General features: G+C 42.8%; 1 protein-coding gene across 2 annotated transcripts in view; it reads left to right on the top strand.

The window, feature by feature from the left end:
- Window positions 1-19,290, top strand: part of TTC28 (tetratricopeptide repeat domain 28) — a 616,338-nt gene that overhangs the window by 462,834 nt on the left and 134,214 nt on the right. For both annotated transcript variants that reach the window (XM_073582693.1, XM_073582692.1), the window contains exon 12: window positions 1,820-1,960. In XM_073582693.1, coding sequence (XP_073438794.1) covers window positions 1,820-1,960 — 141 coding nt within the window. The remainder of the gene's footprint in view (window positions 1-1,819; window positions 1,961-19,290) is intronic.

Here is a 19,290-nt window from a genome sequence, read left to right as displayed (position 1 = left end):
TGGCTGAATTCGCTTTTAACAACCGGGTGAGTCAGTCCACCAACATGTCCCCATTCCTGATTAACTACGGCTTTAATCCGCATTTTGGGGAGTTTTCTCGGGTGGATTCCGGTTGTCCAGGAGCAGAGGGGTCCGTTCAACGGTTAAAAAACCTCTGGGCTGAAGTCCGGCGTAATATCTCTCGGGCCCAGGGGAGATACAAATATTTTGCGGACAAAAAGAGAGCCTCGGGAGACATGTTTCAGGTGGGAGAGAAGGTTTGGCTCTCCACACGTAACATCAACTTAAAGGTACCATCAGTTAAGTTGGGACCAAAGTTCATTGGTCCGTACGAGATTATGGAGATAGTCAACCCTGTGGCATATAGGTTGCGTCTTCCCGCCTCCTTAAAAATATCTAATGTGTTCCATAAGTCTCTGTTGAAACCAGCAGGATCTGTCAAAGAGAACTCTGAGACTGTTGTTCCTCCAGTGCTGGTGGAGGGTCAATTGGAGTATGAGGTCGGACATATTGTGGACTCTCGGCGGGTGCGCCGCTCTTTGCAGTACCTGGTCCACTGGAAGGGATATGGACCAGAAGAGTGCTCATGGGTCCCTGCTCGTTCGGTACATGCAGATCGCCTGGTTCAGGCGTTCCATGCCAAGTACCCGGGGAAGCCTGGGGGTCCAGAGGCCCCCCGTTGAGAGGGGGGTACTGTCATGATCCCAATGCAGGTTTTTGAGCTGCACACCGGGGGTTAATGTCTGGAGCTCTGTGCAGGTTTTGACCTGCACACTTGGGGTTAATGATTGTGGCCTCTTTCTGGTTCTGGGAGAGCTTCATAAACCTCTGGGTAGCTTCAATCCCTGCCAGTTATACTTTTGCCTTTGGCCTAGTGTGCTGACCCCCGTGTGCCTGTTTGTTGCTATTGCTTGTTTATATGGTTCTGACCCGATTCTGTTTCCCGTTGTGAGTTTGCCTGTTGTTTTTGTACTGCGTTATTATCTGTGTATGACTCATTGCCTGTGACCTGACTACTCTCTGCTCGCCCGTCTGGTACCTTGCAGCTATCTCTGTGTGTGACTCATTGGCTACGTCCTGACTATTCTCACTGTCTATGCCCCTGGGTAACTTTGTCTCGCAGTTACTCTGCTAGGAATTGTCTTGCAGCTACTAGCTCTGTGGAGTTTAGGCCACACCTCTAGCAGTCACGTGCTTCAGGTCCTGTGGCTCTGAAGTACGCATCTATTCGGTTGCTGCCCGCTCCACAGGTAGCTTTGAGCACGCTTTCGCTTTACTCAGGGCACGTGCACTGGCTCAGTGAGCAAGTTCAGTGCGGTGTCTCTGACACATATTTTCTATTGGGTTCACAAATTATAATAGTAATTGAGGTAAATGTTATCTGAACTTGGCATGGACTACGATCAGTGGTGAAGACCAGGGATCACTGTGTTCTGGCTAGTGAGGACCCAGTAAAAAACGACTGAGCGGACAAGTAGTAATGAATGGTCAAGGATTACAGTACATACCAAGTGGCCTGTAACTAAACTATTCATCCTATTAACCATTTAATATATATACTCCAATTGAACCAAAGAAAACAATATTTTGTGCAAATAGTTCAGATTTCCAGTATTCTCATATTTTGCTATGATCTTATGGTGTAATATGCGCTGCTTACTCAGTTGTAGACTGTTTATTGGATGCTCTTTCACTTTTAATATCCTTCAGACTTTACTGCTTAGAGTGATATAATTTCCTATCAGCATGTCTTTAAAGGAAAGCAAATTAAACTCTGTCAAGCATGTTTAAGATGTAACATTGTCTGTTTTATCTCTAGGACTTGTGCAAGCAGCGAGACCGAGAGTGAGGCAGGAGATTATATGGACCAGCAATATGATGATCTCAACAACAAAATGAATTCTGTAACCGACCCAACGGGATTCCTAAGGATGGTTAGCAGAAACAACACTTTCAACAGGTAGGGGGTGCTGCAGGTGCGTCAGCGGGTGTAGCGTGCATGAGGGGGCTGCACATTAAGCAGTGCAGTGTAATTCAGTTGCAGGATTTTGTCAGCTTTGACCGCTCTATCCCCCTGATACGGCTTTCAGTGCGATTCAATTAGTGGAGACATTTTGCAGCTACAGAGGATCTGCACTCTATAAAATGCAAATGTTATTATTATGAAATTGTTCTTTATTGCAACTATTATGAGAGTTCTGCATAACTCACCATGGAACTTAATTGGCTTCTTTGAGCAGATCTAATTATCCATAGAACAGCAATCTGTTCTGCGCCCTCATATTTTACATCTCAACGGGTAAGGACCTTCTCAGCGACTGGGGAATCTCTACGATTTGTGCCTGGTGCACACTAGATGCTTCATTACAATACAAAGAGACTATCTGCAAGATAATATCATGTTTGTATTTGGGTTTGGGTACCGTTACACTTAGCGATGCACCAGCGATCCCGACAACGATATGGATCGCTGGTGCATCGCTAAGTGGTCGCTAGTGAGCTGCCACACAGGCAGATCTCACCAGCGACATAGCAGGGGTCGGAGGTCGCTACTTACCTGTCAGACGCGGCGATCCTGATTTCCTCCCGCCCGCGTCCACGCGACGCTCGTCGGCGCCACAGGAAGCCCAGCAGGAAGCGCCCGACGAGAAATGGCCCAGGACGTTCTCGCGCGACCAGCGATGAGCAGCGGGGGGAGCCGGTCGGAGGTAAATATCACACATAGCGATATCGCTAGCAATATCGATATAACGTCACAAAATCGGTGACGTTACAGCGATATTGCTAGCGATATCGCTATGTGTAACGGGGGCTTTTATCACATAGGACGCTACTATTTCACACTTGTGCCGTTCATCCCTGGATCCCAAGTACAAGTCCATAAAATACAATAGGTGTAGACTTTACATCCATTTACTTTGCTCAGATTCTTAAAAAAACATAACTTACAGTTTTATTATAATGGTGAAAAAAATATACTGTGGTGCCACGTTAGCCAAGAAAAATCTGTGTGCATGAAATACTTTAATGTCAAAAAAAGACAAAAAATATTCTGAGGGTGATATCCTTATTGGCCAAAAGCCCGATGAAGGGTACCACTCCTAGAATACTTTTACTTTTGATTATTTTGACATTAATGTATTTGCATAGTTACCAGTAGCAATATTTTTAAAGAAAGAGTTGGCACAAATGGCCCAAAACACATGAAATGATTTTATAAATATACAGTGTGATCTACAACAGCTGCAGAAGTCCGACCAAAGAGAAGGCAGCATCGTCATTCAGAAACCCTGTACATGATGGAAGTGGCTGGCATGCAACCTCTGTTTGGCCGCGTTCACACTTAATATAAAGGCTGCTGTCTTCTGCTGCTTTTGTGTCTGCATATTTTCTGCAGGTGTCCACACTAAAATATGCAATAACATTCTTCTCGGATTATTGCGTTTTTGATGCATTTTCCCCTTCAGTTGATGTGTTTTTTTGCTGCAGGTTTGAAGATGCTTTTTATAAAGTATATAGTACAGGAAACCTTTGATTCTGCACCAAAAAAGCACAGAGCTCAACAGCATGTAAAAAAACCCCTATTAACCTGCGGATATGAGGTTACTCTGCAGGTTAGCAGCGTTCTGAAGCTGCCCAGCGCCTGCATTGAGAGCCCCGCTGCCGGGAGGAAATTAACTTTACACCTCCTAGCAGCCTCGGGCTTTCAGTCATAGGGGTCGGCTGGCTTCAGTCACCACTCACTGCGGCTGTAACCACTCTGATGGTGAGCTGGTTGTCAGTCAGTGCCGTGGTGTGGTTAGGGCCGCCGCTCACTATGCACAGAGCGCTGACAGAAGTTGCACTGGCCGCACCCCTATGTCTCAGCCCAAGGCTGTGGGTAGGAATAAAATTAATTTCCTCCCAGACGCCTGAATTTTAGTGAAGCGGCCGCACGGCTTCAAATGCTATTAAAATGCAGATTAACCTTATATCTGCAGGTAAAAAAGCATGACAGATTCCCTTTAAGTGCACAGCAGGAAGGAGTTGTCAGGAAACCTCATCCACTTTGCTTGCACACATTTACTGCACAAAAAAACGCAGAGGAAAAGGTGCAGTATTTACGCTACGTGTGAACATGGCCAAAAGGATTACACGTATTTGAGGAATCACCTAAAACTCTTAATACTCTGATGATATTTACATAGTATAGACTCGTCCTCCGTGTACACCTCTGTAGATTTCTCCCTTTGTTATAGTAATCTGTTAATGTATTGACATCAAGGAAATAACCATTTTCACATTTAATTTAGCGTCAATTTATGTTGCGCATGGATAAACTTCATACCTACAGGACTCCAGTTTTATTCTAGTATTTAATCAGCATGTACGACCTTAGATCTTTAAGGCCTTAGCTCATATATATATACACTGAAAACACACAACAATGTATGCTCTGTAGATGGCTGATGTTCAATAAGAAAACACTATTTTTTACCTTGACAAGATCAGCTAATAAAAATGACACCCTTAGAATATGAATTAGCATTGCCAGTTCTGAAGCTGCCGGCCTGATGATAATGGCTTTTTCACTAATGAATTACTACAAGATGTGTTTTAATGTGTTTCATAGAAATTAATTTTTTTTTCTGTCCTCGCAAATACAAATAGAAAGGAATTTAGCATATAATGATTGTATTGAACTAGTGATTACGTCCCGGATCACTAGTTGATAACTCGAGGCTGCTTTCTCTTAGGGTCAGTTTAATAGGTCTTATAAGTTATCATCCAAATATGTTACTATCTTAAACTTATTAGGGAGCCAGACGTCTTGTACTGTGTTTTCAGCAACCAATTATCTGGTTATCTATTGTGGTCCATATGAGATGGAGCAGTCGGTTGTGTGTTCTCTGCTCCCCATTGAGAGGATATCCGTTTAGCAGTGATTCAGACATTTGCCGTTTGGGTGTATGTGGGAGAACTCTGGGCTGTTAACTTTCATGATTGGAACCTGTTATAGGAGGCGTTTTAATAGACGATATCTAAAAACCTGTGCAGAATCTTCAATCAGACAAACTAGCAGCCGTATTTTTTCTTAAGCATGGGATGCTTAAAACTGTGAGTGCTGGGATGTGGATTCTTGCAAGTCTTCTTCATTGCGTTGCAGAGGATGTCTGAGCAGATCATGCGGAGGTTATAATCACTTCTACTGAAATTAATTACGGCACATTCATCCTTATTGATATTTTTAATACAGAAAATATATTGGGATATTGTATAATTTTTCATTATAGAAAGAATAACATTTGTAGGAACCAGAATAACCTTCACGTTAATTACTGCTGACTTTCAGTTTTTGCTGGTTTTGGGTTATTAGTGTGTCTTTTTACCTACATGTTATATATTTATAGAGCTGTGCACATGGCGCTTTTACGGGAGTAAATAACATAGTACACCCTCAGTGTACCGCTGTGCCATCCTTCTTGGACAGCATGTGTAAGTACATATGGAATCTAACAATTTGTATCTATGTGTATTTGTATGGAATCTGAAGGAAAGACAACAATGAAATTCATGGCACTGTCCCAAATACTTAGGCCCTGTATTTCGCTCATTATGACTTTTTTTAGGTCGCACAGAGCTGTGTTATGGTGAAGCGGAAAAGAGCTAATGTGGCGCCCCTGAGCTCAGTCGCCACAGAGGTACTGCACCTTCTCCTAAGGTGTAGTGCCCCACCATCCGGGTAAGGTGGGAACTCCTTTCCACATTCCAACACTCGCACCTCACACAACAGGGTAGTTCTGCACAACCACATTGCGGCTCAGTGCTTAGAGAGTAGCAGAGCACCTCTGGTGGTTCCCTGCATGGAACACTGGATGTGCTGGGAGGTGGGTGGAGTTGAGATATATAAAAGAGTGGGAAAGTGTAGGATGACAGATTAGTCTGGGTTCAGTCTGACAGAAGGTCAGTGAGGAAGGAAGCCACTCGGGAGGAGTGGGGATCCCTGGAAGAAGGGATGGAGGAAGGAGTGCTGCAGCTGCCTCAGTGATCTGAGCCAGCTGGCACGGGAAAGGAACAGAAAGAGAAAGACGTAGAACTGCAACCTAAGCTTCCATAAGAGAGAGAAGGATCAGTACGGAATGAAGGAGTAGGAGAACAGAGAGGAGACGTGGGTTGGAAGAGGAACCCTGCCTATAGGTTCTCAGCGCCAGACTGGGGCCCGGTCCCCGAGGTTGTATGGACACTTATGGTTCTGCAGCAGACACCGGTGGAGTAGTTGGCTGTAAATGCACTACTCCCAACTAAGACTTGGGGCACAGCAGCAATTGAATAGAGAGCCAGGACTCCGGAGAAAGGGGTCCCCGAGAGAGGCTGCCATACGAGTAGAATTGTTAGGAACATCTGACAGGAGGAACTTCAGAGTACCACGGTACTGGAGATCTTCACACCTTAAGGCGCAATAGACAAGTCGTTCAGGAAAGGTACATGTTGGCGGAGTGTTGGAGAGGAGCTTTCCATCTGGCCTGGGGGTTGGCTGAGTCTCTGACCCTTAGGACACGGCCCGGAGGCAGGCACCCGTGTGTACCGCAGATTGTGAGTAAAGCTTTGGAACTGCAAGCCTCGGTGTCCTCCATTCATTCTCGCGCCAACCCATTCAGCACCGCTACATCTGGGTACCATCCTTTGCACTGCCTGCGCCTTTCCACAACCATTACAACTACAGTGCCCTGGGATATCAGCCCTGCCTGTGGAGGGTTATACCATCACTGCTGCATCCTACCATCTGTCACAGAGGATCTGTCTGCAGCGTTGGCTTAACACCTCCCTTGCCGAGCACCACAGGTGGCGTGACAAACTATTCCATTCCACTTAAACTACATTACATTCCCCCCATTACTTGGGCGCCCAGGGCCACGGACCGGGTCACCGCCACTGTGACACATCCCCCTGACACCGGCCCGGTACCGAGTACCCCACAGCCCTGGGAGGGCGACCCACTAAGGCTAGGGCTGCACTGGAACATGAATATGTATTGCTTGACATTAAGATCAGAATGCCGCCTTGTATCTTATTTAGTGATTATATGGGGCCACTTTGCCACATTCTACAAACCTTGCGTACTACAGACTTGAATGCAGACATTATTCCTAGGGCTACATAGCGAAATTTGTAGCATGATAATGAGATCACAACATAGCTTCTAATAATTTCTTATCGGCACCTTCCGTCTGCAGCCCTATGCCTAGGGCTATGTGGCCAGATGTGTGGCGTGATATTGAGATCGCGACAGAGCTTCTAATAATTTCTTATGGGCACCTACTGTCTGCAGCCCTATGCCTAGGGCTATGTGGCCAGATGTGTGGCGTGATATTGAGATCGCGACAGAGCTTCTAATAATTTCTTATGGGCACCTTCTGTCTGCAGCCCTATGGCTAGGGCTATGTGGCCAGATGTGTGGCATGATATTGAGATCGTGACATAGCTTCTAATAATTTCTTATGGGCACCTACTGTCTGCAGACCTAGGGCTATGTGGCCAGATGTGTGGCATGATATTGAGATCGCGACATAGCTTCTTATAATTTCTTATGGGCACCTTCTGACTGCAGCCCTATGGCTAGGGCTATGTGGCCAGATGTGTGGCATGATATTGAGATCGCGACATAGCTTCTTATAATTTCTTATGGGCACCTTCTGACTGCAGCCCTATGGCTAGGGCTATGTGGCCAGATGTGTGGCATGATATTGAAATCGTGACATAGCTTCTAATAATTTCTTATGGGCACGCAACAGTGACTGAGTCACAAATGTTTCCAAAAGTGTATGATTTTCTGTTTCTAGTCACTAGCAGTTTTTGGTCGTGTAACTTGTTTGAGAATTTCTACTGCAAAAAACATGTTACGGAGACACATGTTACGATGTAGCCCTAACCTTGTTACCTAAAGCCCTTTGTTAACTTTACTTATGTATGTATATAATAAAAAGTCATGTAAAATGTGTCGGAAGATATAATCATTGAGGACTGTGAGCAGGGACATTCACCAATCTCTAGAATATATGGTCAATGGACACATAGATATTTTTTAGCTGTGAGTTTTGGTTGTGAAGCTGTAATATGCGCAGGATAATTCATAAACACAGAGACTTTTGATTGACATCTGTCTCGTGTATCTTTAGGGTATGTGCAACAATATTGTTTACAAAGGTTCTTCATTGTATGATAAAGTAATATATTTGTCTTGTCCAATTAAATCTGCAAGTGATCCAAGTACTTTCTGAATGGAGACAGAACGTTTTGTGTTACCTCGCTGCACTGAGGACTGAGAATAGCCTCCGCAGACCTTTGTCTTAGCTTTTCTACTCTGCCAAGCCGATATGGGAGCAAGAATTGTACTTGCCATTGTTGGGATAAATCAGTATCCATGTTTATTCAATTACAGTATCTGGACGTCATCTGGCAAACATCTGCTGTTTATGTCCATGCAGACTCCATTTTTCTGATGAATCTTACAACTAGATTAGCTGGAAGAGAGCCAGGTGTCGCGGGAGGCTCCTATCTCCTGCAGTTTCATCATTATGTGAACATCTTCATGAAGATATTTCACACATAATTATTTAATCACTTAATTTGTAGAGAAATGAAAGTGCTGTTATCACTCGTTTCCTTATGAAAACCTTCACTTAACACACACTGCGCAATCACCCATTAATATCCCGCTTCCTTTACATAAAGCAAATTTAGCATCAAGTGGGCGCACGCTGTATTAAGTCACGAATTGGATCAAAGTGGAAAGACTTTAGAGTTTACATTTTTTTTCTTTCATTTTGAGCAAGAATTAGATAATTGGCACTGGGGAAACTGTGATAGGCAGAAAATTTGCAAGAGAATGTGTATGGGTCGTGTGTGTAGACAAAGTCATAGGTTTACATACACCTTAAAAATTACAATTTTCACACTTTCTGACATTTAATCTTGGCACATACGGTGCTCCTTCTCTTACGTCAGTTGGTATCACTTCCAAAGTTCAAGAATGAAATATTGGAATGATACTATAGACAACGATTTATTTCTGCCATTACTCCTTTTATCACTTTCCAAGTGGCTCAGAAGTTTACATGCAGGTGCTTAGTATTTGGTAGCATTGCCTTTACATTTTCTTCCTTGAGTCACACGTTTCGGATAACCTTCTAGAAGCTTCTTACAATAGGTTGTTGTAATTTGGGCTCATTTCTCCTCACTGTCACTGAACCAGGTTTGTAGGCATGTTCCAGTCAGGGATTACTAATGGTGACTCGATTAACTTCAGTTTTTTTTACCCTAAGCCATTTTGCCACAACTTGGGGTTCAGTTGCATGTAAGCTCTAACTTCTCAGTTGATGACTTCAATATCTCCACATAATTTTCCTTACTTTCACCCTAAGGGTATGTTCACATGTGGCATTTTACTGTGTATTTTACATGGCACAATAAAATGACTGGGTGAAAAAAGTAAAAAGTAAAAGCACAAATACGACAAAAACGTGTCTATTTTAAGCATCATTTTTCCTGCCGCCACTCTGGTTTTTGGTGCAGAAATAAAGTCTTTGCAAAAATGTGTGAACCTGCTCTGTGTATCTAAACTGATGACTTTATGTATAGCAATTACGCTCCTCTGCCAGTGATATGGTGGGCAGACATTTCCTGCCAGGAGCAGAAACCAATGGGAACAGGGTAAGCATTGGCACAGTAGCAGCCTATCGAGCATGCCATCATTTTGTTTGTCAAATTATTTTTTTTACAAAAGGATTTGTGAAAAAACTTCCGTGTTCCTCTGTACTGTAATAATACAGTGAGGTGCCATGCACCAAATTAGATGCAAGCTGTTGGCCTTGATGTAAAATTAGGAATCAACTCCTCGACAAACCTTTGTGCTTGTTGACAGTGACAGTTAGGTCCATGCGTGCCACTGTTTGTTGGGCTTTTGTTGGGTTGGGCACAGACTTCAAAACTTTGACATTTATACAGCGGTGATCTGAAGGGAGACATACTACTTTGTTTGACCCTCATCGGTTCCTGAAATGAAGTTGGAGCAGCTCTACGAAGTGTTGTGCCAGTGTCACAAGCTGTCAATTCGACGTCAATGACCATTCACAGTGGAAAGCCTAGTGATATGCCATCAATGTCTGCCATGGACAACCCATGTAAAGCCATGTAGAGCTTGCAGGCTTTATGCTGTCCATTTGGTTATAGACCGTAATTCACACAGGAAGATAGCGTTAACCTCCTGTATTCCATTCAGTGGTAATTCATATCATATATTTTTCTGCATATAGGATTACGCCTTTTCTCATTGCCTGGTGGATTTTCAAAGAGATCCTATTGTTTCTGCAGCATAAATATTCTCATCATGGACAGATAAGTGCTTCAGATTGTTTCTTTCTGCCTTGAGCAGAAGCTGCGCTTCTCTTTAATGGTGAGGTGGATCTGCAGAGCACAGAGCCGTTTTAGCGACTGTACATCATCATTTTTTCTATCCTCGTTACCTGATTTTTAAGTGCACTGCTTGGTAAATGCTTTAAAATGCAGTACGGTATCCAGAGAACCAAGATTTATATCAACCGCAGGCTCTGCTTCTACTTTCTGACTATTTTCAAGCGCATAAATTTCTTCTTTTTTGATAGGTAGTTCAGATTTATATCCGCGAACATCCGTGAACAGTCTTATTTATAAAGCCTCTATCTCTGTTCTCTGCTTTCACTGCTCAAAGCCGGACAAGAAATGGCTATGCAAACACGACATGTTATGTGTCGGTCAGCAGTGTGGTATCTGATGGAAGCCTCTGCATTGTGCTGTACAATATCCATCAGCTTTTGCATGTATATAGAAGTGCAGCAGCACACTGTGGGTGCCAAGGTACATGGAAGCACTGAGTATATCACATACATACTGCGTTAATGCTGTACACAGTGTACTTATTTGTGTGTGCCCTCCAGCCACGACAAGGCATTCTTTTCTTTGCTGGGAGCCAAACCTTTTCCATTAGATATGCCTCTCCTGGGCAAAACCTACAAATTTAAAGGCCTGGTATGATTCAGCCTAAGGCCACGGTCACACGTTCAGTATTTGGTGAGGTTTTTACCTCAGTATGTGTAAGCCAAATTCAGGAGCGGGTGATAAATCCAGAAGTGGTGACGTGTTTCTAGTATACTTTCCCTCTGACTGTCCCACTCCTGGTTTTGGCTTACACATACTGAGGTAAAATAGTCACTAAATTCCTAATGTGCACGTGGCCTAAGTTAGGCTACCTACTTTTTTTTCATTGTGTTTTGGAACTCATTTTTTACATGCATTTTTTATCCTGTTTTTGACACTGCGGTTTTTGTCTCTTGTTGGCGTGTCATGTTTTAAATAAAGCTGCTTTGTTTTGATAATCCCTGAAATTTGGCTTTGAAAAAATATTATTGGTACAGTCGTATGCGGATTACATGCATTTAGTGAAAATGCTCTAAACAAAGTATACTTTTTTTTTGCCTGAATGAGTAAAAAAGGACGTGGACTAGATAAAAGAAGAGTACACGGTAGCCAGGATCACAACATTTTGTTAAATAACACCCAAAAAACTTATTCACAAAAACAGATAAAGATATACATGATAAAAACATTTAAAAAGCCAAAAAGACTTGTATACAACCATGGGTGTATCCATGTAAGGAAAATTTCACCCAAGGTGTATCCATGTAAGGAAAATTTCACCCATGGTGTATCCATGTAAGGAAAATTTTACCCATGGTGTATCCATGTAAGGAAAATTTCACCCATGGTGTATCCATGTAAGGAAAATTTTACCCATTGTGTATCCATGTAAGGAAAATTTTACCCATGGTGTATCCATGTAAGGAAAATTTCACCCAAGGTGTATCCATGTAAGGAAAATTTCACCCATGGTGTATCCATGTAAGGAAAATTTCACCCATGGTGTATCCATGTAAGGAAAATTTCACCCATGGTGTATCCATCTAAGGAAAATTTCACCCATGGTGTGTCCATGTAAGGAAAATTTCACCCATGGTGTATCCATGTAAGGAAAATTTCACCCATGGTGTATCCATGTAAGGAAAATTTCACCCATGGTGTATCCATGTAAGGAAAATTTCACCCCTCTTCCAATGTACACGATTGAGGTAACCCTTAAAAATGATATATTCATGTGAAAAGACTGGAAAGAGATGACACCTTAAGGGTTTGTTTCTACGGTCCGTAATGGCAGCGCTTTGGACGCAGCACATGCCCGCTCCGTCCAAAGCGCTGCCGGCTTTTGTATGCGCTGTGATTCCGCATGTGTTCATTGAATCATTCGGAATCACCGCATCCTATACATTAGACCTTTGATATTTATCTTATGGAGACAGAGTGTCTCCACAAAATAAATAGACATGCTGCGGTCTAGAAAGACGCACCGCATGTGCGTATACGCAGGGAAGCCGCGGGTGTCCCTGCACGCATAGTGGAGATGGGATTTCATAAAATCTCCACTATGCTGTAACATCTGGCTGTTGCGGGTTGGACGCTGTGGATGTACGCAGTGTCCAACCCGCAGTATTTACTGAATGTGGAAACATACCCTAATATTTGTACACATGTAGGTCCAATAAGCCCAAATGCACTAGAAGAATCCAGGGTAAAAAGTAAAAAAATGACTAACACACAATAGTACAGACTGGGACCTGTATATAGCAGCCTTCTTTTGTCTAGTCCATGTTCACACCAAGTGTGTACTCGGTGATCCTATTGTAATAGTAGTGTCCTCCGATTTTCTCAATCTAATGACCAAAAAGGAAGCACAGTGTGCGTGAGATTCCTATAAATCCTATCCACTTTGCTGGAACTGTTTTTCTGAAGAGAAAATACGCAGCGTCAGAAACTTGCCAATAAACTTATTGTGTGAACTTAAAGGGAACCTGTCTTGTTAAAAAAAAACAAGTCTAATTTGCAGATTAAGGCCGTAGTCACACTAACCGACGCAAAATACGGTCCGTAGTTTACATGCGTAATACGGATGAATGACCCCTAAATAGTGCTCCGTATGTCATCCGTAAGCAAGGTGTGGTTGCGTATTTTGCGCATGTCTGCATCCGTATGTAATCCGTATGGCATCCGTATGGCCAGATTTTCTCGCCGCCTTGCAAAATGGACATATATCGGAGCCCTATGACAGGGTTTCTAACAGAAACGAAATAATAGATATAGACACATAGAATGCATATATACATATATATACACACACAAGTCATTGAGATAAACATATATATATATTTCACAGAGTTCTTCATAGCAGAATAGCCGCTAATTAAATTGCCGGCTTCTATCAAATAATTCCCTAACCCGACATGAAATGACACATGGTTTACATTCAGTAAAGCATTTCATTTCATGTTTTTTTATATGTCCTTGACTAATAATTAGATGCGGGTTTGTGTAAAATTTGGGAGTTGTAGTTGTTATTTTAAGGGGTTGATTCGTTGTTAAAAAATGCGTGGGCTTCCCATTGCCCTGTAGCGGTGGCGAATGGGTTAATCTAACAAATGGTTAATGTCACCTTACAATCGAATGGTGACATTAACCCTCTGTTAGATTAACCCACTCGCCACCAATATAGGGCAATGGGAAGCCCACGCATTTTTTAACAATGAATTAACCCCTTAAAATAACAACTACAACTCCCAAATTTTGCACACAAACCCTCATCTAATTATTAGTCAAGGACATATAAGAAAACATGAAATGAAATGCTTTACTGAATATAAACCATGTGTCATTTCATGTTGGGTTGGGGAATTATTTGATAGAAGTCGGCAATTTAATTAGCGGCTATTCTGCTATGAAGAACTCTGTGAAATATAAATATATATATATATGTTTGTCACAATGACATGTATGTGTATATATATATATATATATATATTATGTATTCTATGTGTATATATCTATTCTTTCTTTATTAAACCTGTCATTGTGAGTTTACTGTATAGCGCACTGAATTGCCGGCTTTTCGAAAAGACACCTGGTGCGTATTTCTCGCAAGTCACACGTGTGGTCCGTGTGTAATCCGTATTTTTTGCGCACCCATAGACTTGCATTGGCGTATTACGGGCGTTGTACGCTGACAATCGCAGCATGCTGCGATTGGCACGGACCGTAGAATACGGATGAGAAATATACGGCTGGTGCGAGGGACCCCATAGAGAATCATTTGTCCGTGTGTAATGCGTGCTTTTAACGCCTCTCAATCGTCCGTATTCCTCTCTAGTGTGAGCCCGGCCTAATAGTGTTCTTACACCCTGCAGCGCTCACACTGAGAGCCCCGCTGCCAGGAGAAAATGTCCTTTATTCCTCCTGACAGCCTCACTCTTTCAGTAATGAGGGTATGTGCACACGGTGTGGATTACCCTGCGGATGTTTCCGCGCAAATTTTGCTAAATCCGCAGGTAAAATGACCTGCATTTTACCTGCGGATTTAGTACAGATTATCTGTGGATTTTCTGCAGTTTTTGTGCGGATTTCCCCTGCGTTTTGACACCTGCGGATTCCTATAATGGAGCAGGTGTCAATACTCTGTGAATCCACACAAAAGAATTGACATGCTGCGGATTCAAATCCGCGCAGAAAAATCCGCAGCATGTGCACAGCGTTTTTGGTTTTAGATAGATTTTAATGGTAATGTACACCACAGCATCTGCTGCGGATCCGCAGGGCCAAATCCGCTGCGGATCCGCAGTAGAATCTGCAACTTGTGCACATACCCTAAGGGTGTGAAAAGCGCAGTTTCAGTCACCGTCTTACATGACAGGTTCCCTTTAACCTCACATCAGTCAATTTGTGCTTGAGCTTCTCTAATTTTATAAGTAAATTCTATATAGCAGTAGTGCTGCTTCGATATTCAATGTTTGCATATATCTCGGCACACAGTGAGCTGTTGCACTCTTTAATATATACATAATGCAGTCATAGCAAAGGCACCTGGTCAAACTTGCCTCATCTACAGTTAGTTGGTTTTTTTTTTTAATAGGCTATGTGCCCACGTTCATGATTTTTCGCATTTTCTTGCTTTTTTTTTAGCGTTTTTCCCTGCAAAAACGCTTAAAAAAGCATACATTAAGCATCCCATATTTAGAATGCATTCCGCAATTTTTGTGCCCATGCTGCATTTTTTTCCGCAAAAAAAACGCATCGTGAAAAAAAATGCAGCATGTTCATTAATTTTGCAGAAAATCTGCGGATTTGCCACTACGTTCATTGTATTAGGATGCTCTGGAAAAAAACGTGAAAAACCCCGCACAAAAAAAAATGCGGATTTCTGGCGAAGGAGTCTGGTTTTGCTCAGGAAAATTCTGCTTACGTGGGCACATAACCTTAGTGACGTTTTGGAATGCAGACTTTGATGGAATGGTCTGCGGGTGTCATGTTGCCTTTGGAGAGCCCCTAATGTACCTAAACAGTGGAAACCCCCCACAAGTGACCCCATTTTGGAAACTAGACCCCCTAAGGAACTTATCTAGATGTGTGGTGAGCACTTTGAACCCCCAAGGGCTTCACAGAAGTTTATAACGCCCGGGCGTGAAAATAAAAAAATCATATTTTTTCCACAAACATGATCTTTTAGTCACCAATTTTTTTATTTTCCCAAGGTAACAGGAGAAATTGGACCCCAAAAGTTGTTTTGCAATTTTTCCTGAGTAGGCTGATACCCCATATGTGGGGTAAAACACTGTTTGGGCGCATGGCAGAGCTTGGAAGGGAAGGAGCACCATTTGACTTTTTCAACGCAGAATTGGCTGGAATTGAGATCAGACGCCATGTTGTATTTGGAGAGCACCTGATGTGCCCAAACAGTGGAAACCCCCAATTCTAACTCCAACCCGAACCCCAACACACCCCTAACCCTAATCTCAGCCCTAACCCTAACTCTAGCCCTAACCCTAATGGGGAAATGGAAATAAATACGGTACTTTTTTTTATTTTATTATTTTTCCCTAACTAAGGGGGTGATAACGGGGGTTTGATTTACTATTTACGGGTTTTTATGTTTGGCAGCTGTCATACGCTAAGGCTATGTGCCCACGTAGCGATTTTTAAGCGTTTTTGCCGCGATTTTCGGCGCGAAAACGCTTAAAAATCGTGTACCGAACGCCCCCCATGCATTCCTATGGCATTCCGCACATGCTGTGCTAATGCTGCGCTTTTTTCCGCGGCGGAATCGCATTGCGGAAAAAATTGCAGCATGCTCATTCTTTTGTGCAAAATCGCAAAGAATTGCCGCGATTCCGCACCCATAGGAATGCATGAGAATCGCTTACTTCCCGCATGTGGCTATGCCTACCATGCGGGAAGTTAAGCGTCTCATGTGCGGTTGGTACCCACGGTGTGGAGGAGAGGAGACTGTCCTCCAGGCCCTGGGTACCATACCCCTGTAAAAAAAAGAATAAAAAATAAAAAATCAGGGTATATTTACCTTCCGATGTCCCGCGCTGCATTCCCGGCCTAGCGTTCCCAGTAATGCCTTGCGGCAAGGCCCTGTAATGGCGTAGTCTCGCGTGACTCTAGCGGTCTCGCGAGATCGCTATAGCAACGCGAGACTACGTCATCACAGGTCTCGCAAGGCATTACTGGGAACGCTGAGGCCCGGGAATGCAGCGCGGGACGCCGGAAGGTAAATATACACCGATTTTTTTTATTTTTTTTAGCATTTTAACATCCTATCTTTTACTCAATAGTAAAAACCTGGTCACACTTGTCAAACACTATGTTTGACGAGTGTGTCCAACCTGTCAATCACTTTCCAAGCGATGCTTCAAATCGCTTGGAAAGTGCTTGAATATCGCACGCGAAAATCGCGGCAAAATCGCGATCATAATCGTGATGAAATCGCGCTGAAAAAAACGCACGATTTCTGGGAAGGAGTCCGGTTTTTAGTGAGCGTTTTAAAACGCTACGTGGGCCCACAGCCTAAAAGACGCTTTTTATTGTAAAAATAGTTTTTGCATCACCACATTTTGAGAGCTATAATTTTTCCATATTTTGACCCACCGAGTCATGTGAGGTCTTATTTTTTGCGGGACGAGTTGACATTTTTATTGATACCATTTACGGGCACATGACATTTTTTTATCGCTTTTTATTCCGATTTTTGGGACGCAGAATGAACAAAAACCAGCATTTCAAGAATTTCTTTTGGGGAGTGCGTTTACACCGTTCCGCGTGCGGTAAAATTGATAAAGCGGTTTTATTCTTCGGGTCAGTGCGATTACAGCGATACTTCATTTATGTCATTTTTTTATGTTTTGGCGCTTTTATGCAATGAAAACCATTTTATGTAAAAAATAATTATTTTTGCATTGCTTTATTCTGCGAGCTATAACTTTTTTATTTTTTCGCTGATTACGCTGTGTGGGAAATCTTTTTTTGCGGGACAAGATGACGTTTTCAGTGGTACCATGGTTATTTTTATCCGTCTATTTGATTGCGCATTATTGCACTTTTTGTTCGGCGGTATGATAATAAAGCATTATTTTTTGCTTTTTTATTTTTTAAGGGGTTCGCTAAAGAAGTTAACTAATGGGACAGTTTTATAAGGCGGGTCGTTACGGACGCGGCGATACTAAATATGTGTACTTTTATTGTTTTTTTTCCAAAAAATAAATTCATTAGGGAATATTTTTTTTTAAATTTATTTAGCGATTTTTTTATAAATTATTTTTACACTTTTTTTTAATTATTTTAACTTTATTACACTGTCCCAGGGGGACATCACTGTCATGTGTGAGATCGCTGATCTGACACATCACAGATCGCTGTGACAGATCAGCGATCTGACACAGGCACTGCAGAAGGCTTCCTCATGCCTTCGGTTTGCAAGCAGTGATGAAGCCGGCTCCCTGCAGGCCCCCGAAGGTCCCCGCCGCCATATTGGATCTGGGGACCTGCAGGGAAGGAGGCCCCCGCAGTAGCGCTGCACATCGCGCTGCTGCAGGGGTCGCAGTGAAGCACGGAGGGAGCCCCCTCCCTGCCGATGCTTCCCTAAACCCCCGGTACACTGCGATCGTGTTCGATCGCAGTGTGCCAGTTGTTAACGTGGCGAGGGCGGTCCGTGACCGACCCTGACACATTGTGCCGGTTGTCAGCTGTGATAATCAGCTGACACCCGCCGCGATCAGCGGCGCTCACCCAGTGAGCGCCGCTGATGACTACGACGTACTACCCCATCCATGGGCATAGGGGCCCATGGACGGGATAGTACGTCACATGTCAGAAAGGGTTTAAATAGTGAAAACAATCCAAAGTTTGTTAAAAAAAAAAAAGCATCATTTTCCGATACCTGTAGCATCTCCATTTTTCGTGATCTGGGGCTGGGTCAGAGTTTATTTTTTGCATGACCAGGTCTGATGTGATTGGGCCATAGAAAGGGCGCCAAAAGTGCAATGCACCATAACTTTACAGACACACTGTATATATACTTTTTTAATGTTAAGGTAAACTTGACATTACGTACAAGCCAACAATTATCTAAATAGGCCTGACATTTTGGTGGCACATGGTCCCTTGGTATAGTTGGACGGACTGCGCTCCACTGAGTTGTCGGGTCTGTTTAGTTACAATTCTCCATGTTCATATTTCATGTACTATTCCTGAGACTTTACCTGTCTATATGCCCTACTGTACATGTATGTACTCTTTATGTAGAGCCATAGTGATGGAAACTGACAGTCATTTCATTGATTGGAGGCCTTTTTCCTCAGTTTGAAATGCCTATGTATTAAGAATATGGCTTTACTGTCAGCGTTTTATGGTTCAGTGGGCTTTTTGGCTGTGTCCGTGCTGACAGAGCTACGGTCTACCTTGAACCTTTGGGTATTTTAGGAAGACACAATTTATGGATCTTTTTCTTTGTCAGTGTTTATGGAAGCACATGATTTGTATGTGACCTGCTCTGCATGCTTCCCTTGAACTTTGTCTTATGAAGGTTTGTGGTCATTTATGTGCACAGTAAAATGGAACGGATATAAAGTCATTTATTCAAAAGAGGCTTTGTCAGCTCTCCTGACTTGTTTGTTGCAGTACATACCCAAAAGTATGATAAATCTGGAATATATTTTCCTATTCTGTGTTGTGGTGTTCCTCTATTATTCCTAATTGAATATTATGAATAAAATGACAACTAGGCGTTGCCATTCCCCTTGTCAAAAGGGTGTGTCAGTATAATCCGCTACTGTCTGCATTAATTAGATAGTGTCAAACTATTTAAGGACATGGCCCCAACCTGTAACACCCACTTAT

Source organism: Dendrobates tinctorius, unplaced genomic scaffold, assembly GCF_039654945.1.
Source record: "Dendrobates tinctorius isolate UK_male_01 unplaced genomic scaffold, ASM3965494v1 ptg000073l, whole genome shotgun sequence".
Classification (NCBI taxonomy): Eukaryota; Metazoa; Chordata; class Amphibia; order Anura; family Dendrobatidae; genus Dendrobates; species Dendrobates tinctorius.
Note: the sequence above shows the minus strand (reverse complement) of the source record. Positions and strands in the feature narration are given on the sequence as shown.